The sequence below is a fragment of the Littorina saxatilis genome, linkage group LG14 (genome assembly GCF_037325665.1).
Source record: "Littorina saxatilis isolate snail1 linkage group LG14, US_GU_Lsax_2.0, whole genome shotgun sequence".
Lineage (NCBI taxonomy): Eukaryota > Metazoa > Mollusca > Gastropoda > Littorinimorpha > Littorinidae > Littorina > Littorina saxatilis.
Window position 1 is genome coordinate 910,391 of NC_090258.1, and position 27,981 is coordinate 938,371.

Here is a 27,981-nt window from a genome sequence, read left to right on the forward strand (position 1 = left end):
CAGTGCACTAAGGGATTTATAGAGCAAATCGAGAAAATTCATTATTATTATTTTTGAGATTTGCTCTATAAATCCCTTAGTGCACTGGGATTGTTTCAATAACGATATTGTCGGTAGGGCCTATACTGCCTGAGAAAAAAAAGAAGATACAACACACACATTTTGCTACGCGCATTTGAATAGGCATAACTGTGTGGTCAGGTCGTGGAAGATAGATCTACATTTGTGTGGGCTGTCTCAAGTGTGTTTCTTTATTTCTTTATTTGGTGTTTAACGTCGTTTTCAACCACGCAGGTTATATCGCGACGGGGAAAGGGGGGAGATGGGATAGAGCCACTTGTCAATTGTTTCTTGTTCACAAAAGCACTAATCAAAAATGTGCTCCAGGGGCTTGCAACCTAGTACAATATAATGTTATTACCTTACTGGGAAAATGCAAGTTTCCAGTACAAAGGACTTAACATTTCTTACATACTGCTTGACTAAAATCTTTACAAAAATTGAGCATCGGGTAAATTCTTCCCCCTAACCCGCGGGGGGAATGGCCAGAAATGCAATTTCACATAAATTGTCGCACAGCAAACGTCTGCCCACTGTCTGGCTCTGAATCAAAATGTTTGTGAAAATAGCGACTTGCAACTTGATCTGCTACATGTCAGGCTGCACTGCAGTCGACAGTCCGATGTCATTGGTTACATTTGAAGGCTCACATTTCACTCCTAGACACAGAACGAGAGACACACACTTCAGTCACTCTGAGTCCTCCTTGAAGACACAGTGCGCCTCCCGTAAACCATCACAGATACTGTCAGGCATTTACACACAGTACAGACACCCTTCCATTTGAACGCTCACCAAACGGGAACATCCTAGGTGCCCTACGTAAAGAGCGAGCAATTTTCAAAGAATTAATTTTGCGGATTGTGTCAGAGACAATCGGACCGTGGTGCGTTTTGGCGCTAGACCTAACTTTTAAAATCTAAATAATAAATTGACAGCTTGTTACACAAACATTCTTAAATCATAAAAGAATTCTTTTTTCATCAAGACAAGATCAGTACAATTCGAAGTTTTGAAAGTTTGAAAAAAGAAACACCCGGAAGCAGGGTCATGCAAGGTCGTGGTTCTCGTAGCAGACGACGGTTTATGTCTATCGCCAGTTCCTCTGAACAGTCAAAAGCCATCGCAAGAGTTCTTGTGAACCACAGCCGTTTGTTTCGTGCATAGTCAAAGGTACATAATAACGTGCTATTGCAGATAAGCTCAGAGCGAGTCGCATTCAAATTACTAACTGACGACTGCATTGTGAAAAAGGGAAACTGGATCACACGGGTTCACGATGTCTTAGGGGTAAGATAAACCACGCAAAAATACATTCTTTGAAAATTGCTCGCTCTTTACGGAGGGCACCTAGGATGTTCTCAAGCGGTGAGTGTTTAAATAAAAGGGTGGTTGTACTGTGTGTAAAAGCCTGAGAGTATGTGCGATGGTACACGGGAGGCGCACTGTGCCTTTAAGCGAGATAAGGCTTTCTTTCTTTTCCTTTGTTTTCAAAACCACGGCTCACACACAACACGCTACATGTCTGTCATACTAAAATCAGTCGACAGTAACATCTCACAGGTCACATTTGAAGGCGACATTTTCACGCCCAGACACCAGACGATAGACAAGCACTTCTGTCGCTCTCAGTCCGCCATGGGCGATGTACAACTTCCGCGCATGCGCAGGCCGCACAGCGACGCTCTTGGGTCGCGAGAGCCCGGATAATGACGTCAGAGCGTGTTGCAGGAATACTCCTCCGACAGAGAAGACGCTGACACGATCGTTGTAGTGATCGGCGATGTAGATGTTCTCCTGCTGGTCGCTGCAGACGCCGTAAGGGACTTTGAGCTGCCCGTCGCCGCTGCCGTAGCTGCCGATGGAGTGAAGATAGACTCCGTCAGGGGAGAACACTTTGACAGAATGGCTGCCGGAGTCAGAGACCACGACTTTCCCTGACATGGTCACACACACGTAGCGAGGAAGGTTGAACTCGTACGGTTTGCAGTCGTTGTTGTTGTTGTTGATGTTGTTCGGCTCTTTTGTCGGGGTTTTGCTAACTTCTGAGCCATTTTCTACGATATGAGTCACGTTATCTCCACTTTTCTTTTCGTTGTCGTCGGCACTGCGAAGTTTCTTCTTGTTGTGGTTTTCCGAAGAACCATCCGAGTTCTGTGAGAGATGTTCGTCCTCATCGGAATGTGCGTGATGGAGGCTCCACGATACCGTCCTGCCGCTGCCGTTTGTGTTCCTGTCGTTGCCGTTCTTGTCAGACTTCCGCCAATCTTCATCCATCTCTTCGTTGTCATCCGATCTGTCGTTTTCAGTGTCTCTGTATTCGCTCTTTGGTCTGGTGTTCCGAGACTCTCCAGTGTCTCTGTATTCGCTCTTTGGTCTGGTGTTCCGAGACTCTCCAGTGGCTCTCACTCGTGGGCCTTTCGCTGTAGTTGCTTTCCTGTCTTCTGTTTGTTGAGGCGCTTGCATGAGGTAGTGCAGGAACTCTCCGGTGGGGCTGAAGACCGCCACTCTGTTGCTCCGCTCGTCCGTGACGATGAACCGTCCTTGCCGGTCGCAGGCCAGACCTGTGGGGCACTGCAGGAAGTCGTTACCGAACTCACGCACAAGCGAACCGTGGCCGGACCACACCGTCACGCACGCAAGGCGTCTGAGCGTGACAGCCACGTGACCTGGAGACATACGAATTTATTTCAACCATGTGCAGTACGCAAGGAATATTGCTTAAATTGAGTTCATTCAATACATTCAAACTCACAAAAATGGAAATTGCTCACCGAATTTTGGACACTTACACACACACACGTATACACGCACACGCACACACACACACACGCACGAATGCTCAAATAAACACAAACACACACACACACACACACACACACACACACACACACACACACACAACACACACACACACACACACACACACACACACACACACACACACACACATATCCCCCACCTTTTGGCGTGATGCACGCACACCACGGCTCCGCCCCTTGTTCCGTGGCGAACACCTTAGCAGACCGCCCACTGCGCGCAGCGAACACGATCTTGCCGCCCAGCATGTCGGTGATGAGGACCGTGCCCTTGTACACGTGGTTGACGTGCGTCACGTTGGCCAGCGCCCCCTTGCGGCCGATACGGTTGAAGAGCCAGGCGGTGAAGAGCTTACCGTGCGGACCCTCCACCTCGTCCCGCTGATACAGGTTGCACGAGCTGGCCGACTGACAGCGGCTGGAGGTCAGAGGGCGCACGCACCTGGTACAAACAAAATGGGGTTCAGAAAATACAGGGCGGAATATACAGTAGAAACTCTTGGGACCGCACAACGAGCTAAGCGGTCCTAGATTGAGCCCGAAGGCGACATCGCGATACATGTGAGAACCCTTGTCACAAATATCAAACATCGCGATACCCGTGAGAACCCTTGTCACAAATATCAAACATCGCGATACCCGTGAGTACCCTTGTCACAAATATCAAACATCGCGATACCCGTGAGTACCCTTGTCACAAATATCAAACATCGCGATACCCGTGAGAACCCTTGTCACAAATATCAAACATCCCGATACCCGTGAGTACCCTTGTCACAAATATCAAACATCGCGATACCCGTGAGTACCCTTGTCACAAATATCAAACATCCCGATACCCGTGAGTACCCTTGTCACAAATATCAAACATCGCGATACCCGTGAGTACCCTTGTCACAAATATCAAACATCGCGATACCCGTGAGTACCCTTGTCACAAATATCAAACATCGCGATACCCGTGAGTACCCTTGTCACAAATATCAAACAAAGTAAAGAAAGTAACTGTAACAGAGGCATTATCGCACCTGTGAATACCCGTGTAAGGAATATCAAACAACGTAAAGACCGTAACAAAAGAGACACCTGTGAATACCCGTGTAAGGAATATCAAACAACGTAAAGACCGTAACAAAAGAGGCACCTGTGAATACCCGTGTAAGGAATATCAAACAACGTAAAGACCGTAACAAAAGAGGCACCTGTGAATACCCGTGTAAGGAATATCAAACAACGTAAAGACCGTAACAAAAGAGGCACCTGTGAATACCCGTGTAAGGAATATCAAACAACGTAAAGACCGTAACAAAAGAGGCACCTGTGAATACCCGTGTAAGGAATATCAAACAACGTAAAGACCGTAACAAAAGAGGCACCTGTGAATACCCGTGTAAGGAATATCAAACAACGTAAAGACCGTAACAAAAGAGGCACCTGTGAATACCCGTGTAAGGAATATCAAACAACGTAAAGACCGTAACAAAAGAGGCACCTGTGAATACCCGTGTAAGGAATGTCAAACAACGTAAAGACCGTAACAAAAGAGGCACCTGTGAATACCCGTGTAAGGAATATCAAACAACGTAAAGACCGTAACAAAAGAGGCACCTGTGAATACCCGTGTAAGGAATATCAAACAACGTAAAGACCGTAACAAAAGAGGCACCTGTGAATACCCGTGTAAGGAATATCAAACAACGTAAAGACCGTAACAAAAGAGGCACCTGTGAATACCCGTGTAAGGAATATCAAACAACGTAAAGACCGTAACAAAAGAGGCACCTGTGAATACCCGTGTAAGGAATATCAAACAACGTAAAGACCGTAACAAAAGAGGCACCTGTGAATACCCGTGTAAGGAATATCAAACAACGTAAAGACCGTAACAAAAGAGACACCTGTGAATACCCGTGTAAGGAATATCAAACAACGTAAAGACCGTAACAAAAGAGGCACCTGTGAATACCCGTGTAAGGAATATCAAACAACGTAAAGACCGTAACAAAAGAGACACCTGTGAATACCCGTGTAAGGAATATCAAACAACGTAAAGACCGTAACAAAAGAGGCACCTGTGAATACCCGTGTAAGGAATATCAAACAACGTAAAGACCGTAACAAAAGAGACACCTGTGAATACCCGTGTAAGGAATGTCAAACAACGTAAAGACCGTAACAAAAGAGGCACCTGTGAATACCCGTGTAAGGAATATCAAACAACGTAAAGACCGTAACAAAAGAGACACCTGTGAATACCCGTGTAAGGAATATCAAACAACGTAAAGACCGTAACAAAAGAGGCACCTGTGAATACCCGTGTAAGGAATATCAAACAACGTAAAGACCGTAACAAAAGAGGCACCTGTGAATACCCGTGTAAGGAATATCAAACAACGTAAAGACCGTAACAAAAGAGGCACCTGTGAATACCCGTGTAAGGAATATCAAACAACGTAAAGACCGTAACAAAAGAGGCACCTGTGAATACCCGTGTAAGGAATATCAAACAACGTAAAGACCGTAACAAAAGAGGCACCTGTGAATACCCGTGTAAGGAATATCAAACAACGTAAAGACCGTAACAAAAGAGGCACCTGTGAATACCCGTGTAAGGAATGTCAAACAACGTAAAGACCGTAACAAAAGAGGCACCTGTGAATACCCGTGTAAGGAATGTCAAACAACGTAAAGACCGTAACAAAAGAGGCACCTGTGAATACCCGTGTAAGGAATGTCAAACAACGTAAAGACCGTAACAAAAGAGGCACCTGTGAATACCCGTGTAAGGAATATCAAACAACGTAAAGACCGTAACAAAAGAGGCACCTGTGAATACCCGTGTAAGGAATATCAAACAACGTAAAGACCGTAACAAAAGAGGCACCTGTGAATACCCGTGTAAGGAATGTCAAACAACGTAAAGACCGTAACAAAAGAGGCACCTGTGAATACCCGTGTAAGGAATATCAAACAACGTAAAGACCGTAACAAAAGAGGCACCTGTGAATACCCGTGTAAGGAATATCAAACAACGTAAAGACCGTAACAAAAGAGGCACCTGTGAATACCCGTGTAAGGAATATCAAACAACGTAAAGACCGTAACAAAAGAGGCACCTGTGAATACCCGTGTAAGGAATATCAAACAACGTAAAGACCGTAACAAAAGAGGCACCTGTGAATACCCGTGTAAGGAATATCAAACAACGTAAAGACCGTAACAAAAGAGGCACCTGTGAATACCCGTGTAAGGAATATCAAACAACGTAAAGACCGTAACAAAAGAGGCACCTGTGAATACCCGTGTAAGGAATGTCAAACAACGTAAAGACCGTAATAAAAGAGGCACCTGTGAATACCCGTGTAAGGAATATCAAACAACGTAAAGACCGTAACAAAAGAGGCACCTGTGAATACCCGTGTAAGGAATATCAAACAACGTAAAGACCGTAACAAAAGAGGCACCTGTGAATACCCGTGTAAGGAATATCAAACAACGTAAAGACCGTAACAAAAGAGGCACCTGTGAATACCCGTGTAAGGAATATCAAACAACGTAAAGACCGTAACAAAAGAGGCACCTGTGAATACCCGTGTAAGGAATGTCAAACAACGTAAAGACCGTAACAAAAGAGGCACCTGTGAATACCCGTGTAAGGAATGTCAAACAACGTAAAGACCGTAACAAAAGAGGCACCTGTGAATACCCGTGTAAGGAATGTCAAACAACGTAAAGACCGTAACAAAAGAGGCACCTGTGAATACCCGTGTAAGGAATATCAAACAACGTAAAGACCGTAACAAAAGAGGCACCTGTGAATACCCGTGTAAGGAATATCAAACAACGTAAAGACCGTAACAAAAGAGGCACCTGTGAATACCCGTGTAAGGAATGTCAAACAACGTAAAGACCGTAACAAAAGAGGCACCTGTGAATACCCGTGTAAGGAATATCAAACAACGTAAAGACCGTAACAAAAGAGGCACCTGTGAATACCCGTGTAAGGAATATCAAACAACGTAAAGACCGTAACAAAAGAGACACCTGTGAATACCCGTGTAAGGAATGTCAAACAACGTAAAGACCGTAACAAAAGAGGCACCTGTGAATACCCGTGTAAGGAATGTCAAACAACGTAAAGACCGTAACAAAAGAGGCACCTGTGAATACCCGTGTAAGGAATGTCAAACAACGTAAAGACCGTAACAAAAGAGACACCTGTGAATACCCGTGTAAGGAATGTCAAACAACGTAAAGACCGTAACAAAAGAGGCACCTGTGAATACCCGTGTAAGGAATATCAAACAACGTAAAGACCGTAACAAAAGAGGCACCTGTGAATACCCGTGTAAGGAATATCAAACAACGTAAAGACCGTAACAAAAGAGGCACCTGTGATGAGGGTGTGCGCGACGATCTTCGTCAGACAGATGTCCTGACCGATGATGTCCCTCCGAGGCGAACCCCGCCTCGCTCTTCACCGCTCTTAACGGCGGGAGGTGCGCCTTGCTTCTCTCTGTCTGCCCCTCCCCCGAGCTTCTATCCCTGGTGACGTCGCCTGTAAGCTGGGGTGTCGATCCGCCGGACTCGCAACTGTCCGACAAGCTCCCCAGGGAAAGTGACGTCATGGATGACGTAATGGATACCCCGTCCTCCTCGACTGAAAACAGGTGTCCTGCCGAGAGTCGCACGAGAGGGGAAGGAGAGCGGGAGGGGTAAGGTGACTGGGAAGAAGAGCCGAAGGAGCGTAGGAGAGCCAGGTCATGATCGTTGGTGCTGGCACGACGCAGGAGAGCCAGGTCATGATCGTTGGTGCTGGCACGACGCAGGAGAGCCTGGTCATGATCGTTGGTGCTGGCACGACGCAGGAGAGCCAGGTCATGATCGTTGGTGCTGGCACGACGCAGGAGAGAGATGTGAGGGATACTGAGTTGTGAGCCTGTGTCGCCCTTGCTCCTGGATAGAGTGCCTGGAGACAAAGAAACACAACAACGATGAGCTGTGAGCCTGTGTCGCCCTTGCTCCTGGATAGAGTGCCTGGAGACAAAGAAACACAACAACGATGAGCTGTGGGCCTGTGTCGCCCTTGCTCCTGAATAGAGTGCCTGGAGACAAAGAAACACAACAACGATGAGCTGTGAGCCTGTGTCGCCCTTGCTCCTGGATAGAGTGCCTGGAGACAAAGAAACACAACAACGATGAGCTGTGAGCCTGTGTCGCCCTTGCTCCTGGATAGAGTGCCTGGAGACAAAGAAACACAACAACGATGAGCTGTGAGCCTGTGTCGCCCTTGCTCCTGGATAGAGTGCCTGGAGACAACTGGGTGTCCATAAAACCACATTGAAGTCTTTACTGCACAACTGGGTGTTCATAAAACCACATTGAAGTCTTTACTGCACAACTGGGTGTCCATAAAACCATATTGAAGTCTTTACTGCACAACTGGGTGTCCATAAAACCACATTGAAGTCTTTACTGCACAACTGGGTGTTCATAAAACCACATTGAAGTCTTTACTGCACAACTGGGTGTCCATAAAACCATATTGAAGTCTTTACTGCACAACTGGGTGTCCATAAAACCATATTGAAGTCTTTACTGCACAACTGAGTGTCCATAAAACCACATTGAAGTCTTTACTGCACAACTGGGTGTCCATAAAACCACATTGAAGTCTTTACTGCACAACTGAGTGTCCATAAAACCACATTGAAGTCTTTACTGCACAACTGGGTGTCCATAAAACCACATTGAAGTCTTTACTGCACAACTGGGTGTGCATAAAACCATACGTACACATATTTAATGGGGCACCGAATTAAATCGAATTCAAACTAACAAATGTATTGCATCTTTGCTTGGCAGACAACCCTCCTAAACAAATCGTGTTAAAAAGCTGTAAAACAAAAATGTAAGATTATTCTTGCGCGTGTCAAGTCACTGTTCCGTGGACCGTCGCTACAGACACGTACAGAGGACACTGGGACAAACACGACGTTGTTGTTATTGATGTTGATGTTGATGATGACGACGACGATGATGACAACAACGATGATGATGACAACGACGATGATGATTACAACGACGATGATGATGACGACGACGACGACGATGATGACGACGACGACCACGACGACGATGATGATGATGATGATGACGACGACGTCGACAACGATGATGAAGACGATGATGATGAAGACAATGATGATGATGATGATGAAGACGATGATGATGATGTTGATGACGACATTAATGATGTTAAACTTTATCGTACTTACCAGAGCCGGGCGGGGAGGGGGTGGGGCTGTGTGCGATCTCTTCCTGGAAGAAAGCGTTGCCTGTCGTGTCGGCGACAGTGAAGACACGTGCAACATTGGCCTCGCTGCCGCGCCGCGCGAAGAGCCGTGCAAAGGGTTGGAACATGCCCAGACCCCGCGCCTTCTTGTCGCCTTTGCCGCTGTCTGAAAGCAGAGAAAAATGATGTCAACAGGTATTGCTGGAACAGTGTAACGCCAATTTTTAAGACCTAACATGATGTCAACAGGTATTGCTGGAACAGTGTAACGCCAATTTTTAAGACCTAAAAATGATGTCAACAGGTATTGCTGGAACAGTGTAACGCCAATTTTTAAGACCTAAAAATGATGTCAACAGGTATTGCTGGAACAGTGTAACGCCAATTTTTAAGACCTAAAAATAGCTGGAACAGTGTAACGCCAATTTTTAAGACCTAAAAATCTGAGAAACAGGTCTTATTGAGGAGGGAGTCTTAAAAATGGAGGTTTTTTAGTTTTGTTTTTTACAGAGGCTACGAATCAAAATATCTGAACACGCACGGTCTTAAAACGGAGGGAGTCTTAAATTCGGTGGAAGGGGGGTCAACTGAAAGAAGCCGTATCTGTCTGGCTGAAAGCACGGGAATGATATTACAAGTATGTTTTGTTTCTTCTTTTATAATTCATTACTGTAATCCTTGGGAAATTCGGGTCCCTTTCTCCAAGTGGAAAACTAACAGCAGCAGAGTCGCGCTACCCAAGTATGAGCGAGTTTAGGTGTAATTAGCTACCTGCACTTATGAAAGGTGGAAGACGACGAGAAGGAAAGAGAAATGTTTGGAGGAGGTCAACAGATTTGAAGAAGACACAGAATAGTGAAAGCTGCTCGTTGTTGATGTTGATGTTGATGTTGTTGTTGTTGTTGTTTACACACAACTACAGTGCAAAAGCTTCGTTCAGCGAGCATCGTGAAGTCTACTTCGCCCAATGTATATTAGGATCTATGCATTTTACAAATCTTTGAAGTTATATTTCACCAAAACAAACAAAATAAGAAAAACAAACTAGCACGTCGCAGCCTTGTGTTCAATTACCATGCCTGCTTGAGCCAAAATACTGGTACTGTCTTTTGTGATACTGCATCAAACATCAGTGTTAATCCCGGTTGAAACATAAGTTAGTCCGTTGGAGAGTGCACTACATTCACAAACATTACACTGCATGCTGAAGTGTTCTGAACACACGTTTTGTTTCCAGTTATGAACACTGTGTGAGGAACTATGTGATTCTACAATCAAAGGTAGTCAAGTATTTTAGTCAAGTCAAGTATTTTATTGTTTTGGGCCCAGAGGGCTTTGAAACAAAGATATAACTTTAACAAAAAAAAGGTAACAAATCAGACAGTTAATATATGTATATAAATTGAGCGGACAAATACAACAATACTATACGACCAAATTAAATTGGCAATATACACTTCCATACATGCAAACAAAAAGAAAAATAGGTTTAACAAAATCAGGTAAGAAATCAGGCAGATAATATGTATACATTAAGCGGACAACGATAATATACAGCTGAAGTAAATTGGCAATACCATTATGCCATGCATCTTTTGTAAAAACACAAAACAAAAGCATGTATTACATATATATAATATACATACCAATAAAGAAACTAGATATAACGCTAACATACTAAAATCATAACATGGGCTACAAATCTTGCTAGCTTCATTAGTTTTATCTTAGATTTACAATTCATTAGCTGTTCATATTTTAAACAATTTGGGTGAGATCGGTAATAAGGACTAATTAATTTTCTTCTTTCAGACACTATACTTTCGTCGGTACAACTGAACAAATAGTGAAACTCATCACCTAATTCATTTTTATCGCACATGTCACACAATCTTTCATTTCTAGGAACATTAAAAAATCTGTGCTGATGTATTGGCAACTTATGATTGCTTGTTCTAAATTTTGCTAGTTTAACTTGGAGTTTCCTAGGCAACCAAAGCAAATACCTTTCCAGACAAAATTCCTTTTTATATATTCTGTAATTAAAACACAAGCTGTTGGCATTCACGTCAGTGTTCCATTCCTGCAGGAATTGATCTCTTAGCCTTTGTTTTACAACGTTTTTAAAACCTGAGACGGCAAGACTCTGAGTTGTCCATAAATATGATAGACCCAACTTATTTAACATAGTATTGACATGCGACAGCCAGGGCAATTTAACGTTTTGTACATGGTACAACTTCAAATGTAGTTTTAACATTAAACAAGACATCTTATTCGCACCATCGTTCATTTCTTTCATCAGTTTATACCAATAAACCAGTAACTGACATTGTACCTCAATTCTAATTGGATAACGACCAAGCTCTCCGTAAACCATACAAGTGGGTGTAGTTTTATATACATCAAGAAGCATTTTTAAAAATCGCAATTGAAACCTTGACAATATGTCTAATGAATCATATCCCCACACCTCACAACCATACAACAAAATTGGATGTACACACTTCTCAAAAAGATCCAATTGCACATCAATTGGTAAATTTAGTTTTCTACATTTTCGAATTAACGAGAACATTGCACGGTTACCAATCAAACATTGACGTTTCATGGCATTATGAAATTTGTTATTATAATTAAATAGTACACCTAAATACACATAGTCCCAAACTACTTGGACAGGTACTCCATTCAAGACAAAATTTGGGATATTCCGTATTTTCCCCCGCGAAAAAACAACTATTTTTGTCTTTTCAATATTTATGCTTAGTCCCCAGTTCTTACAATAACGATCTAGTCCATCCAGGGCTTTTTGCATTTCTCCAGGTGTTTCGGCGAGTATAGCAGTATCATCAGCATATATTAACAGGAACAAATACATATAGTCATTAATGCGTTCAACATCTATTTCTTGGGCTCTTTTCAGGGGCAACTCTAGGCTGACATCATATTCAATCAAAAACTGCTTCAGGTCGTTTAAAAATAGTGAGAAAAGAATCGGTGATAAATTTTCGCCCTGAAGAAGCCCGATGTTTGAGGTGAACGTCTCGGAGAATACACTGTTCACCTTCACGCACAATTTTGCCTTATCATACATGTCCTTAATTACATTCAATACCTTACCATTAATATTCCGTTGCATCAGCTTCTGCCACAGGAGATTGCGTTGCACAGAATCAAAAGCTTTACGCAGATCAATGAAAGCACAATATAACTTTTTCTTTTGTTGTAAAAATATATCAATAAGACAATGTAGTGCAAAAATGTGGTCTACAGTAGAGTGGCCTTTTCGGAAACCAGCTTGTTCGTTGCCGATCACAGAATTGTCATCCAGAAATGCATGCAATCTTTTATTTATCACACTTGTAAAAAGTTTTCCAAAACAACTTAGTACACTGATTCCTCTATAATTATCAGGGTCGGCTGTTGAGCCTTTACCTTTAAAGATTGGGCTTATATACCCCACTGTCCAAGCTTTAGGCATTTTCCCAAATCAAAGGTAGCACACACTGTGAGCGCTGTTTAGTGTTTACCATGTGTGCAACTTTTGCTAATAGAATTATATAGTAATTCACACACTGTTCGATCACAGCTGGTAAAAAAAAGTGGAAGACTTCAGTTTACAGTGTACATATACAAAAACAGTGTCATGCATTTCAACGCCTTTCAATCTTACCTTCGTCTTCCGTTTCTCTCATATCTGTTTTTTGTTTGGCAAATCTATCGCTTTCTCTCACAGGTGAACGGATTTCCATTTGCTCTTGTACACTTAGATATGATGAAACTGTCTTCGCTATCTCCTGGTGTCTGTGTGTACCTAAGATACTACAGGGTCAACCTTCTGGGTTTTTTCACCGACTATCAAACATGCGATACCCTCATGTTGACATGATAAATGAAACTTAAATAGACAGTTTAGTTTCACGTTATCCGACAGACATGATAATCATGTCGGGTTCCTTTAAAGTGATCTATGGGCGTACACTTGTACAGTGAAATGTATTGCATTGACAATGTCTGGGCAATTTCTCCTTGGTGCACATGTAGGCTCTAAAGTTGCGCAATTATTAAGCCAAAATTCAAATGTGTGGTCTTGCACATTATTTCACCAGATTACAAAGATACAGCTTAGAAAGAAAAATAACATAGGTATACAACATGTATATGTCGGTTTATGCAGAAAACTTGGCATTTCTAAAACAAACATTGCCAGTGCTGCGTCGACGCAAAAATGACCGAAAGCGCAAAAACAGGAAATAACGTCAAATAATGGAAACTGTGAACGTCCATATCTATAAAGCTATTTGGCATACAGCCTTGACATTTTGCAACCGCCTCAAGAAGCATGCCGGTTACACGCGGGCAAAAAATGACATACTTGAAGTAATCATAATTTTTGTTTTAGTGGACCTACAGTGCATTAACCTGTATGTTGGCCTAAGCAGTTTTGCTTTCAATGGAATGTCATGTCAGCATTAATATTGTGTATGCCAAACGGACCCTTTCAAACCCGTTTTTTTCTAAATTGTAACGAAGGAGTATATCCAAGTTTCGTGTACCTTATTCGTGCAAACCTGCTATGGGATACATAGTGGAATATGTAGCTATACCTATATTCGTGCAAACCTGCTATGGGATACACAGTGGAATGTGTACCTATACCTATATTCGTGCAAACCTGCTATGGGATACACAGTGGAATGTGTAGCTATACCTATATTCGTGCAAACCTGCTATGGGATACACAGTGGAATGTGTAGCTATACCTATATTCGTGCAAACCTGCTATGGGATACACAGTGGAATGTGTAGCTATACCTATATTCGTGCAAACCTGCTATGGGATACACAGTGGAATGTGTAGCTATACCTATATTCGTGCAAACCTGCTATGGGGTACACAGTGGAATGTGTAGCTATACCTATATTCGTGCAAACCTGCTATGGGGTACACAGTGGAATGTGTAGCTATACCTATATTCGTGCAAACCTGCTATGGGATACACAGTGGAATGTATACCTATACCTATATTCGTGCAAACCTGCTATGGGATACACAGTGGAATGTGTAGCTATACCTATATTCGTGCAAACCTGCTATGGGGTACACAGTGGAATGTGTAGCTATACCTATATTCGTGCAAACCTGCTATGGGATACACAGTGGAATGTGTACCTATACCTATATTCGTGCAAACCTGCTATGGGATACACAGTGGAATGTGTACCTATACCTATATTCGTGCAAACCTGCTATGGGATACACAGTGGAATGTGTACCTATACCTATATTCGTGCAAACCTGCTATGGGATACACAGTGGAATGTGTACCTATACCTATATTCGTGCAAACCTGCTATGGGATACACAGTGGAATGTGTACCTATACCTATATTCGTGCAAACCTGCTATGGGATACACAGTGGAATGTGTACCTATACCTATATTCGTGCAAACCTGCTATGGGATACACAGTGGAATGTGTACCTATACCTATATTCGTGTAAACCTGCTATGGGATACACAGTGGAATGTGTAGCTATACCTATATTCGTGCAAACCTGCTATGGGATACACAGTGGAATGTGTACCTATACCTATATTCGTGCAAACCTGCTATGGGATACACAGTGGAATGTGTACATATACCTATATTCGTGCAAACCTGCTATGGGATACACAGTGGAATGTGTACCTATACCTATATTCGTGCAAACCTGCTATGGGATACACAGTGGAATGTGTACCTATACCTATATTCGTGCAAACCTGCTATGGGATACACAGTGGAATGTGTACCTATACCTATATTCGTGCAAACCTGCTATGGGATACACAGTGGAATGTGTAGCTATACCTATATTCGTGCAAACCTGCTATGGGATACACAGTGGAATGTGTAGCTATACCTATATTCGTGCAAACCTGCTATGGGATACACAGTGGAATGTGTAGCTATACCTATATTCGTGCAAACCTGCTATGGGATACACAGTGGAATGTGTAGCTATACCTATATTCGTGCAAACCTGCTATGGGATACACAGTGGAATGTGTAGCTATACCTATATTCGTGCAAACCTGCTATGGGATACACAGTGGAATGTGTACCTATACCTATATTCGTGCAAACCTGCTATGGGATACACAGTGGAATGTGTAGCTATACCTATATTCGTGCAAACCTGCTATGGGATACACAGTGGAATGTGTAGCTATACCTATATTCGTGCAAACCTGCTATGGGATACACAGTGGAATGTGTAGCTATACCTATATTCGTGCAAACCTGCTATGGGATACACAGTGGAATGTGTAGCTATACCTATATTCGTGCAAACCTGCTATGGGATACACAGTGGAATGTGTAGCTATACCTATATTCGTGCAAACCTGCTATGGGATACACAGTGGAATGTGTAGCTATACCTATATTCGTGCAAACCTGCTATGGGATACACAGTGGAATGTGTAGCTATACCTATAGTCGTGCAAACCTGCTATGGGATACACAGTGGAATGTGTAGCTATACCTATATTCGTGCAAACCTGCTATGGGATACATAGTGGAATGTGTAGCTATACCTATATTCGTGCAAACCTGCTATGGGATACATAGTGGAATGTGTAGCTATACCTATATTCGTGCAAACCTGCTATGGGATACATAGTGGAATGTGTAGCTATACCTATATTCGTGCAAACCTGCTATGGGATACATAGTGGAATGTGTACCTATACCTATATTCGTGCAAACCTGCTATGGGATACACAGTGGAATGTGTAGCTATACCTATATTCGTGCAAACCTGCTATGGGATACACAGTGGAATGTGTAGCTATACCTATATTCGTGCAAACCTGCTATGGGATACACAGTGGAATGTGTACCTATACCTATATTCGTGCAAACCTGCTATGGGATACACAGTGGAATGTCATTAACATCGAATTTTCGAAATTGATTGCATCGTATTCTTCATCAAATTCTGAATCTAAAAATATATACATATGTCATGTTTACTCTTGAAATGTGATCACAATTAACGGAAATAAGTTAATTAGTACTACGATTATAATTTAAGAAATCGATCCAAAAATGATTTTATCTTATTCTTTATCATTTCCTGATTCCACAAAACATATAGATATGATGTGTTGTATTCAAAACAAGCTCAGAAAGTTGAAAAGAATACAGAAAAGCGCGCTTTCCTTTTTATAGCAATATGCTTCATGTCGCACGGGAAAAGTCAGCGATTACCTTGTGACGCGGGGATTGACGAAGCTGTTTTGTCCTGGTGAAAAAATGCAGTGCGTTCAGTTTTATTCTGTGAGTTCGACAGTTTGACTCAATGTAGTCATTTCGCCTTACGCGACTTGTTATATTATTATGTGTGTGTCTGTATCTTTGTTTTTTTTAACATATTTGTGTTTCTCTTTTTATATTTAGTCAAGTTTTGACTAAATATTTTAACGTAGAGGGGGGAATCGAGACGAGGGTCGTGGTGTATGTGTGTGTGTGTATGTGTGTGTGTGTGTGTGTGTGTGTCTGTGTGTGTGTGTAGAGCGATTCAGACTAAACTACTGGACCGATCTTTATGAAATTTGACATGAGAGTTCCTGGGTATGAAATCCCCATACGTTTTTTTCATTTTTTTGATAAATGTCTTTGATGACGTCATATCCGGCTTTTCGTGAAAGTTGAGGCGGCACTGTCACGCCCTCATTTTTCAACCAAATTGGTTGAAATTTTGGTCAAGTAATCTTCGACGAAGCCCGGGGTTCGGTATTGCATTTCAGCTTGGTGGCTTAAAAATTAATTAATGACTTTGGTCATTAAAAATCTGAAAATTGTAAAAAAAAATAAAAATTTATAAAACGATCCAAATTTACGTTTATCTTATTCTCCATCATTTGCTGATTCCAAAAACATATAAATATGTTATATTCGGATTAAAAACAAGCTCTGAAAATTAAATATATAAAAATTATTATCAAAATTAAATTGTCCAAATCAATTTAAAAACACTTTCATCTTATTCCTTGTCGGTTCCTGATTCCAAAAACATATAGATATGATATGTTTGGATTAAAAACACGCTCAGAAAGTTAAAACAAAGAGAGGTACAGAAAAGCGTGCTATCCTTCTTAGCGCAACTACTACCCCGCTCTTCTTGTCAATTTCACTGCCTTTGCCATGAGCGGTGGACTGACGATGCTACGAGTATACGGTCTTGCTGAAAAATGGCAGCTACTTGACTAAATATTGTATTTTCGCCTTACGCGACTTGTTTTTATACAAATCAGCGTGTCTGTATCTTCTACTTCTTCTTCCAAACCATTAACTGGTTTCCTTTTGGACGTTTTATATTCAGCGAGTTGAGTTTGAGTAGAGCTGGTTAAAACGGGTCTGTTGGAGCGTAAAACTTGTCACAGCTCTGTGGCAATCAGTGTCTGTGTCTCTGTGTCTTTTTAGCATTAGTGCGTTTGTGTGCCCCCACTTATTCTCATATAAACATATATTGTGTAAGTGGCAACACTAGAACGCGTGCCTCCGAAGCCAAAGTAGCAGCCCTAAACATGTTTCTGGCGGCTTATTTAAGACGCCGTAAATACAGCTGTATCAACACCTCTTATCACACGAGGGAAAGGGTTATCTCAGCTTGTTAGGCTATTGCCCTTCTCGTGTCCCCCCGCATTGTTATTTGTTGGGTGGGGGGGGGGGGGGGGCAGGGATACAGACAGGGAGACAGGCAGACAGACAGTTTGAAGGAAGGGAAGGGCAGGGGGCGAAGGGGTGAGACGCAGACCGACCGACCCACCGACCGACCAAGAGAATGACCGACCGACCGACCGACCGACCGACCAAGAGAATGACCGACCGACCGACCGACCGACCGACCGACCGACCGACCGACCAAGAGAATGACCGACCGACCGACCGACCGACCGACCGACCGACCAAGAGAATAACCGACAGATAGAAAGACAGACAGACAGACAAGCAGGCAGAGACAGAGACGTGCGTTGTGAGTGTGTGTGTGTGTGTGTGTGTCTGTGTGTGTGTGAGTGTGTGTGTGTGTATGTGTGTGTGTGTGTGTGTGAGTGTGAGTGTGTGTGTGTGTGTGTGTGTGTGTGTGTGTGTGTGTGTGAGTGTGTGTGTCTGTGTATGTGTGTGTGTGTGTGTGTGTGTGTGTGAGTGTGAGTGTGTGTGTGTGTGTGTGTGGGTGTGAGTGTGTGTGGACGATCAAGATAGTTGTGGTTTTTCTGGTCTTGAAGAAGAAAAGTGCAATTGCAATTCGACTTATACTTCTGCGTAGATCGACCTGGAAAGTACGTCACTACGTGTGAACGTTGATTATACTAGAAACTCTCACGACACTCTGTCCCAATTTGACGATTACGATTAGAGTTTTAAAACAAGCGACAGTACACACACATGCTGATGTCGGCGTGAGAATAAACATGGGCTGAACAACATATCGCCTTTGGGTCAAGAGAGGTCACGTGCAGTTATTACGTGCAGTTATCACGTGACAGCAACCAACGCTGCAGGGTGACACCAAGGTGTGCAGGTCACGTGCAGTTATCATGTGACAGCAACCAACGCTGCAGGGTGACACCAAGGTGTGCAGGTCACGACACCAAGGGAGAGTTTGTGTTAAGTGCTGTTCACACAGCAGACTGGCAAACAACGTGTCACCAACTTTCAAGCAAGTTCAGTCAGCGGCAAGTCAAATCAAAATCGCTGCCCGTGTGAACAGCACAAACTCGCAAACTGTTTTTAGCGGCGATTCTCGCAAGACCTAGCTATACTTTCGGGGTTGTCCGGTCGTCCTCGTTGTTTTCCGGAGAAGGGAAGGCTAAAGCCACAGAGATATATACGTCTATATATATAACTCAGTGGCTAGAGCTAACCAATCAGTGACCGCGATAAGAAAAGTCTGGACAAAATCGCTGACGAGTCACGGCCGAGTCGAGCAGTGCTCAACTGAGTTTTGGAGTCGGTCACGAATCTGGCCCGAGTCATTTCTAAATCGCCGGGGCTGTGCACATGGCAGACTGTTCACATGGCAGACTGTTCACATGGCAGACTGTTCACATGGCAGACTGTTCACATGGCAGACTGTTCACATGGCAGGCTGTTCACATGGCAGACTGTTCACATGGCAGACTGTTCACATGGCAGACTGTTCACATGGCAGACTGTTCACATGGCAGACTGTTCACATGGCAGACTGTTCACATGGCAGACTGTTCACATGGCAGATTTTTCGCCAATTCGGCCTCAACGACTCGGGAGCGATTTTCAAACGACTAAAGTTGGTCACAAGTTGGTTGCAAGTGTGCCATGTGAACAGCACTTTAAAGGCCGAGCCTAGCCGGGGGTATAGGTCAGTGGGTAGCGGCGCTCGATAAGGTTTTTTTTCCCAGTCAACTATGCAGACTCTTCTCGGCATACTAACACCCCCGCGTGCACGTATGCGCACGATAAAGATCCCAAGCTCACCGCAACAGTCTCAGGGCTTGGAAACATGAATACGCGCGTGCAGGAAAAAATGAAATGAAATATCGTGTAGCCGTAGTGGTACTGTATGGCAGCTCGCTTTCCCCAGTCAGAAAGCAGCCCGAATTGCCGAGGGTGACCTCACAGGACTATATCAACTGTAATCCTATCCTTACACTTCATCCCGGCTTAAGTCTCTAACCTCGATTCTTGCATACCGACCCTGCTAACTATCTCACACCTGCCTAGGCTTTTGCATCGGATAAGAACATCCTTCCACTTAAACATATACCAACTATGAGAAGCTAGCTGCAGTTTCCTGAGCGGGGTGAGTATATGTTGCTGTAGTAACCTCAGTAGCGTACACCTACACCGATCCGGAATGCTCGGATCTTATTTAAAGCATGGGCACATCTGTACTTGTATATATAAAACAATATATCTTTAAACGGCTAAAAGCGAATTTGACTGTAATTACACCCGAAGAATTCAAGTATCTATTCTTAAAGCTGCTGTTGTTTCGTTGTTTTTGTTTTTTTCCGTTTTTTGTGTGTGTGTGCCTTTTTAACTGATTAAAACCTGCTAGACATCATGCAACCGTTTAACAGTATACACTTTGCGTTTCATTCGTTCCTTTATTTATTCTTTCATTCGTGTGTTTGTTTGGACACTGTCACATTCCCTTCAATTGGAGAGTTACGGGACGGTATCTCTGGAGTGACTGTACGCTGCGTCCTACTGCATGGATTACAGGATCTTTTCCGTGCGCACTTGGTCTTGTGCTTGCATGTGCACGCAAAGGGGGATAAGGCGCTATCAGTTCTGCACATACGTTGACCTGGGAGATCGGACAAATCTCCACCCTTAACCCACCACCTTCCGTTTGGCTGCGTCTCATCCCCTAGGCTGACAGACGCAATGTCAGCACTCCAAGCTCTGTCTGCCAACAAAGAAACTGAGCTCAACAACGCCCTCCAACAGGTTGCTCAGAACCGAAGGGTCGTGCTTCAGTGGGTGCCAGCTCATTGTGACATAGCAGGAAACGAGGCTGCAGACAAACTTGCCAAGGAAGGTGCCTCAAAGGAACAGTTCACGTCCCAGCTGCAGTACAAGGAAAAAAAGACAATCATCAAAAACAAGAGGAAAACCAGAGCGGAGAAAGATGACTACCACCTGCTCCAACGTGAAGAACAAGTCGTCCTACTCAGACTCCGCACTGGACATAACAGACTAAACCATCATATGGCCACAAAGCTGAAGCTAGTTCCCTCCCCCCTATGTCCGTGTGGCAAGAATCAGACAGCAGAGCACATCCTGCAGGCTTGTTCATACCCCACAGTGCTCTGAGGGACACCATCTGGGCCCGTATGCTCATGGGAGAAGTTCGCGACAACTCCCGAAGTTTTGAGTGACATCGGAAGTACTTGCCTCACTTTCGTATGCATGGGCCGGAAAAAGGGTTTACCTCGAAGCAAAGCGAGGAAGTAACTCAGGGTATTTTGCGACTACTTCTAAAGTTTTGAGTGACATCGGAAGTACATCCTCACTTTCGCATGCATGGGACGAAAAAAGAGTTTACTTTGGAAGCTAACGAGGAAGTAAATGAGGGTAAATGTACTACAGCCAGACCCAGTAGTAAACACGCTACTTCCACAGTTTCTCAGTGCAAAAAGGCAGGGCTTTTCTTCAGTTTTTCATGTCAAACCGAGCTGACGCTCCAAAAGAGAGAAAATAGAGGGAAAAGTCGTATCTTCTGCATGCATTTCGTGCAAATTTCCCTGAATACAAACCTGAGTTGCCAGCTTTGACTTTTGTTTGTTGATCTGGGTCATTGGCCACCACTCTTTCATTCCCGCTTATACGAGGGGGTTACTGTGTTTCTATGAAAATGGGCGTCGTTGTGTGCATGTGTGAGTGTGTGTGTGTGTGTGTGTGTGTGTGTGTGTGTGTGTGTGTTTGTGTGCATGCGTGCGTGTGTTTGTGTTCGTGTGCGTGTGTGTGTGTTCGAGTGTTTAAGTGTAAGTTTCTGCTATTTTTTTTGTCATTGCTTTATCTGTGTGTGTGTGTGTGTGTGTGTGTGTGTGTGTGTGTGTGTGTGTGTGTGTGTGTGTGTGTGTGTGTGTGTGTGTGTGTGTGTGTGTTCGACGTTATGTGTGTGTTCGACGGTGTGGTGTGTGTGTGTGTGTGTGTGTGTGTGTGTATGTGTGTGTGTGTGTGTGTGTGTGTGTGTGTGTGTGTACCCACTCCCCACACTATGATGAGCTGACTATATTTGCGCCTTGATATTTTATTCATGTTCTTACGTTTTATGCTGTTTATTGTGATTCACCACACCCGAGTTTATCGTAATTGAGATAATAAAGTGTTCTATGTCTATGTATTATGTCTAATACACATGCACACACGCACGTAGGCTACAAAAATCCAATCTTGACTTTGAACTTTATATAAACATACATCCTCTTCACAATTAACGAGGACAAACGTAATTTACAAACACCTAAGTACAACAATTTTTCTGTTTTAAAAATTCGGACACACATTTTCTCAAATAATATGAAATTCGCTGAACTTATCTTCTTTTCACTACACCTTATATCTTGATTCCCCAAAAATGGAGTTCTGCCTTTTTAAATTTACCAGTAACACAAACATTCGCTCTGACCAAACTATTTTTGTCCAGCAGTTTTACCGATACACAATCATTAAAAAAACACTACAAAAAGAGTTTTAAGTTAACCGACTTCGCTACCACATAAACAACCTTTTTTTTTATTGTCCCCAACATTCTGGTCAACGAAATCATTATTATAGACAGTCATTCTATTTAAGGACAATCATCACAGCTTTCGTTCAACCAGTTAAAAACCACAATTATAGTAAAAGCTACAGCGCGATCAACGTTTGCCCATTTACGAACTCGCGATGAGATTTGTTTCTTCTGGTCACCAAGCCTACCGTTTACAAACGCATGCGCACTAATTGGGATTCCCCCAATTTTCTCGACCTTGACCTCAGAACTCTCGAAGCCACTACTTCGGTGTTCAATTTAGCTCGTGCATACCGAGTAGCTGGCAACTTTGCTTTCGAAGTTCCCACTTCCAATGTCAAGGGCCTCTCGCTTGACATAATTATACGACGATATCGCATCTCAAGTGTCCTTACCCATCCAAAAGAAACCTCCAGCGCATACTACAATTGCAGGACATTCCGTTTTTAAAGGCAGCTCATTGGGAAATGATCTCAGACACAATATCGAAGACGTGAAATGCGTCAATCGAGCAACTGTCGTAACTTGGCTACAATGAGACGGTCTCCTACCTTGCACCATAGACACGGACTGTGACATTCTTGTTTAATTTAGGTGAAATGCTTAAAACAGAGTGACTCAAAAGCGACAGTTCGATCAGTTACTGACCGAAAAAAACGTGCTCGAGTCATTCGGCGAAGGTGGCGAGCTTTCAAACCAGCACGACTGAATAACTCAGAATGCCTTTTTTCATCATGCCTCTATTCTACACGAGTAACATAGTGCAGTGGTAACGGTTCCGGACTCTCGTTCATTCGCTCCGGGTTCAAGTTCCGCCGGGAGCTATATATTTTTTTATTAATCTTTTCCTTTTTAAGCATCCGCAATTGCATTCCGGCTGCAAAAACCGGGTTTTGCCTCTGTGTTAATTTTATTCATTTGCAAAAGAAACCTTCCTATGCTTTGAAAAAATCATATCATGTCTTGACTTTCAACTGTACGCGCGTGGTATATGTGTGTCACTACGGTGAGTGTGTGTGTGTGTGTGTGTGTGTGTGTGTGTGTGTGTGTGTGTGTGTGTGTGTGTGACGTGTCACTTGTGTCATCATAGTTTCAGTGTGTGTATGAGTGTAGATTGAGAGAGAATGAGAGAAAGTGAGAGAGAGTGAGTGTGTGGTTATTTGTTTGTGACTGTGTGCGTGCGTGTATGGGTGCGTGTGTGTGTATATGTGTGCGCGCGAGCGCGCGCGCGTGTGTGTGTGTGCAGTGTGTGGTGTGTGTGTGTCACAAGTTATGTGTGCCGTCAGTGTCACTTGTGTCATAGTGTCAGTATGTGCATGAGTGTACGTTTGTCTGTGTGTGCATGTGTCGTCAGAGAGAGAGAGAGAGAGAGAGAGAGAGAGAGAGAGAGAGAGAGAGAGAGAGAGAGAGAGAGAGAGAGAGAGAGAGAGAGAGAGAGAGAGAGAGAGAGAGAGAGAGAGAGAGCGACACTTCTTTGGCAATTTCAGTTGGACCAGACAGCGTCTTTATGTTTAACAGCCTGTTAGACTGTTCTGTAAACTTGGTGTTTACTGTGTTTTTTTCTAATTAACTGTTCTGAAATTTGGACAGAATAACCGTTCTTTCGTAAAACACTTCTGTCAAGAGTACAGCAATTTCACCATCTGAAAAAGGTGCAGAACGCCCCTCCGTGTCTACTTTCTTTTTGAGCGGCACACGTGCCTTGCCATTTTCGTTGACTGCCATGTTGATAGAAACGTGCGCATGCGTATTAGTAGGGATTCCCCCAATTTCCCCGACCTTGACCTTAATACTCTCGCTGTCACTACTTTGGCGTTCAAGTCAGTTCATGCATTGTGAACAGTGTTAGAAAGTTGACTTCGGGAGTTCCCACTTCGAAAAGAGGCCTCTACTTCCAGTGTTTCTTACTTCTAGTTCATGCATACGGGCCCTGGCCAGAGGAGACAGCGCTACAAAAGAAGCTATACGGCCCCAAAGAGGACTTGGAGAGGACAGCACGTTTCGCCCTGCAGTCCGGACTGACGATATAACAGCGAACGACAAGAAGAAGAAGAGATCCACTAGGCTATAATTGCACCCGTCAACCTTCAGTTTAAAGCTGTGTTCCTTCACATGCTAGTGTGTGTGTCATCTCTGATAACAACGTTCAGTTTAAAGCTGTGTTCCTTCACATGCTAGTGTGTGTGTCATCTCTGATAACAACGTTCAGTTTAAAGCTGTGTTCCTTCACATGCTAGTGTGTGTGTCATCTCCGAAAACAACGTTCAGTTTAAAGCTGTGTTCCTTCACATGCTAGTGTGTGTGTCATCTCTGATAACAACGTTCACTTTAAAGCTGTGTTCCTTCACATGCTAGTGTGTGTGTCATCTCTGATAACAACGTTCAGTTTAAAGCTGTGTTCCTTCACATGCTAGTGTGTGTGTCATCTCTGATAACAACGTTCACTTTAAAGCTGTGTTCCTTCACATGCTAGTGTGTGTGTCATCTCTGATAACAACGTTCAGGTGAAAGCTGTATTCCTTTACATGCTAGAGTCAGCGTGTCACCTCTGATAACAATGTTCAGTTTAAAGCTGTATTCCTTCACATGCTAGAGTCAGTGTGTGTCACCTCTGATAACAATGTTCAGTTTAAAGCTGTATTCTTTTACATGCTAGAGTCAGCGTGTCACCTCTGATAACAATGTTCAGTTTAAAGCTGTATTCCTTCACATGCTAGTGTGTGTGTCACCTCTGATAACAATGTTCAGTTTAAAGCTGTAGTCCTTCACATGCTAGTGTGTGTGACACCTCTTGTAGCAATGCTCAGTTTAAAGCTGCATTCCTTGTCGTGCTAGTGTGTGTGACACCTCTTGTAACAATGCTCAGTTTAAAGCTGCGTTCCTTGTCGTGCTAGTGTGTGTGACACCTCTTGTAGCAATGCTCAGTTTAAAGCTGCGTTCCTTGTCGTGCTAGTGTGTGTGACACCTCTTGTAACAATGCTCAGTTTAAAGCTGCATTCCTTGTCGTGCTAGTGTGTGTGACACCTCTTGTAACAATGCTCAGTTTAAAGCTGCATTCCTTGGCGTGCTGGTGTGTGTGTGACACCTCTTGTAACAATGCTCAGTTTAAAGCTGCATTCCTTGTCGTGCTAGTGTGTGTGACACCTCTTGTAACAATGCTCAGTTTAAAGCTGCATTCCTTGGCGTGCTGGTGTGTGTGTAACACCTCTTGTAACAATGCTCAGTTTAAAGCTGCATTCCTTGTCGTGCTAGTGTGTGTGACACCTCTTGTAACAATGCTCAGTTTAAAGCTGCGTTCCTTGGCGTGCTAGTGTGTGTGACACCTCTTGTAACAATGCTCAGTTTAAAGCTGCGTTCCTTGTCGTGCTAGTGTGTGTGACACCTCTTGTAACAATGCTCAGTTTAAAGCTGCATTCCTTGTCGTGCTAGTGTGTGTGACACCTCTTGTAACAATGCTCAGTTTAAAGCTGCATTCCTTGTCGTGCTAGTGTGTGTGACACCTCTTGTAACAATGCTCAGTTTAAAGCTGCATTCCTTGGCGTGCTGGTGTGTGTGTGACACCTCTTGTAACAATGCTCAGTTTAAAGCTGCGTTCCTTGTCGTGCTAGTGTGTGTGACACCTCTTGTAGCAATGCTCAGTTTAAAGCTGCGTTCCTTGTCGTGCTAGTGTGTGTGACACCTCTTGTAGCAATGCTCAGTTTAAAGCTGCATTCCTTGGCGTGCTGGTGTGTGTGTGACACCTCTTGTAACAATGCTCAGTTTAAAACTGCATTCCTTGTCGTGCTAGTGTGTGTGACACCTCTTGTAACAATGCTCAGTTTAAAGCTGCATTCCTTGGCGTGCTGGTGTGTGTGTGACACCTCTTGTAACAATGCTCAGTTTAAAGCTGCATTCCTTGGCGTGCTGGTGTGTGTGACACCTCTTGTAACAATGCTCAGTTTAAAGCTGCGTTCCTTGTCGTGCTAGTGTGTGTGACACCTCTTGTAACAATGCTCAGTTTAAAGCTGCGTTCCTTGGCGTGCTAGTGTGTGTGACACCTCTTGTAACAATGCTCAGTTTAAAGCTGCATTCCTTGTCGTGCTAGTGTGTGTGACACCTCTTGTAACAAATACAATGCTCAGTTTAAAGCTGCGTTCCTTGGCGTGCTAACGATCATGTTGACATGTCTGTCGAGGGATAAGAGGGTGAGGACAACTCTCAACTAACGTGTTCCACTTTTGAACACAGTGTTTGTAACGACAGTGTTTGTTACGACAGTGTTTGTAACGACAGTGTTTGTAACGACAGTGTTTGTAACGACAGTGTTTGTAACGACAGTGTTTGTAACGACAGTGTTTGTAACGACAGTGTTTACCATGTGTGTTGCTTTTGAAAGTAGAACTATGTACTATGTCTAAACACAAATAGACTGCCAACGTTCCAAAATTAAGAATAAACAAGTCGCGTAAGGCGAACAAAAACCTGAGGACAAGCAAAATACCTTCTTCAAACTAACAGACACACATTCAAACAAACAAAGAACAACATGCCGTTTTCAAATCACACACACACTCACACTCATACTCACACTCACACACATACACACACAAATACTCACATACACACACATACACATACACACACACACACACACACACACACACAAACACACACACACACACACACAAACACAAACACAGATACACACACACACACACACACACACACACACACACACACACACACACCACACACATACAAAAACACAATAGAAGACAACATACCTCCGTCTACAGTGGAATGTCTTCTCCGCACAGCGTCTATACTCTGTGTCCGAGTCTTGGACTTTCGTTTGACCAGTGCCGATAACCAGCTGCCCCTTCGGCTCTCGTTCTTCCTCTTCTGCTTCTTCCCTTCCTCGTCTTCCTCCTCCTCCTTGTCGCTTCCTCGTGTTCCTTCCTCATGTCTTCCTACAGCCTCGTGCTCGTTCAACGTTTGCAGACTCTGCGTCAGGGGTTGCAGTTGTAGACGATTATTTCCGTTTGGTCTGGTTGGATTTAGGGCGGGAAGGGATGGGAATTGAGAGATTTGATGACGGGAGTTTTGAGAATTGTGATTTACAAGACTGGGGTCGAGAACATCCGTGTCTGAGATGTTGGAGTTCTGGAGCTCAGGGTGTGTTACATGACTGATAGAGTTGATGTGAGCTACAGAATGTTTTTTGTTAGACGAAGTGCGTTTGGCTTGACGTGTTTCGGGCACAGATCTTTCCCCACCGCGGGGAGTTTCCACTGCAGCCTTGATTCTGATCGGAGAGGACTTTCCTGACGGTCTCTTCGTGTCGCCATGACGGGCCCCAGAAGTTTCTCCCCCTGAAGTTACTCCCCCTGAAGAGGTGACAGGGTTGTCGTAAGTGTACAGTCCTTCTTCCTCGTCCTCGCTGCTGCTGTCGGCAAAAGTGTTGAAATCAAACGTGTCGGCATTTGTACCTGTGGACGAGTTTCGTCTTCCTTTTGGAATGTTTTCCTTCTGACGTTTCAGTAGAATCAT

At 43.5% G+C, this 27,981-nt stretch overlaps 1 protein-coding gene across 1 annotated transcript; it reads right to left on the reverse strand.

Moving 5' to 3' along the window:
* Window positions 1-246: 246 nt before the first annotated feature.
* On the reverse strand, window positions 247-27,981 carry LOC138946796 (uncharacterized). The gene is made up of 6 exons (XM_070318199.1): window positions 27,216-27,981; window positions 9,158-9,340; window positions 7,272-7,848; window positions 3,023-3,321; window positions 2,527-2,729; window positions 247-2,055 (listed from the first exon to the last, which is right to left on the reverse strand). The coding sequence occupies exons 1-6, from the start codon at window positions 27,979-27,981 to the stop codon at window positions 1,618-1,620; spliced, it is 2,466 nt and encodes an 821-aa protein (XP_070174300.1). The 3' UTR covers window positions 247-1,617.

Coding starts and splice junctions, on each gene's coding strand:
- LOC138946796 (XM_070318199.1), bottom strand. CDS start 27,981: ATGATTCTACTGAAACGTCAGAAGGAAAACATTCCAAAAGGAAGACGA. Junction 7,849..9,157: donor CCCCTCCCCGCCCGGCTCTG/GTAAGTACGATA, acceptor CTTTGTCTCCAG/GCACTCTATCCAGGAGCAAG. Junction 3,322..7,271: donor CGCGCACACCCTCATCACAG/GTGCCTCTTTTG, acceptor TGTTTGTACCAG/GTGCGTGCGCCCTCTGACCT.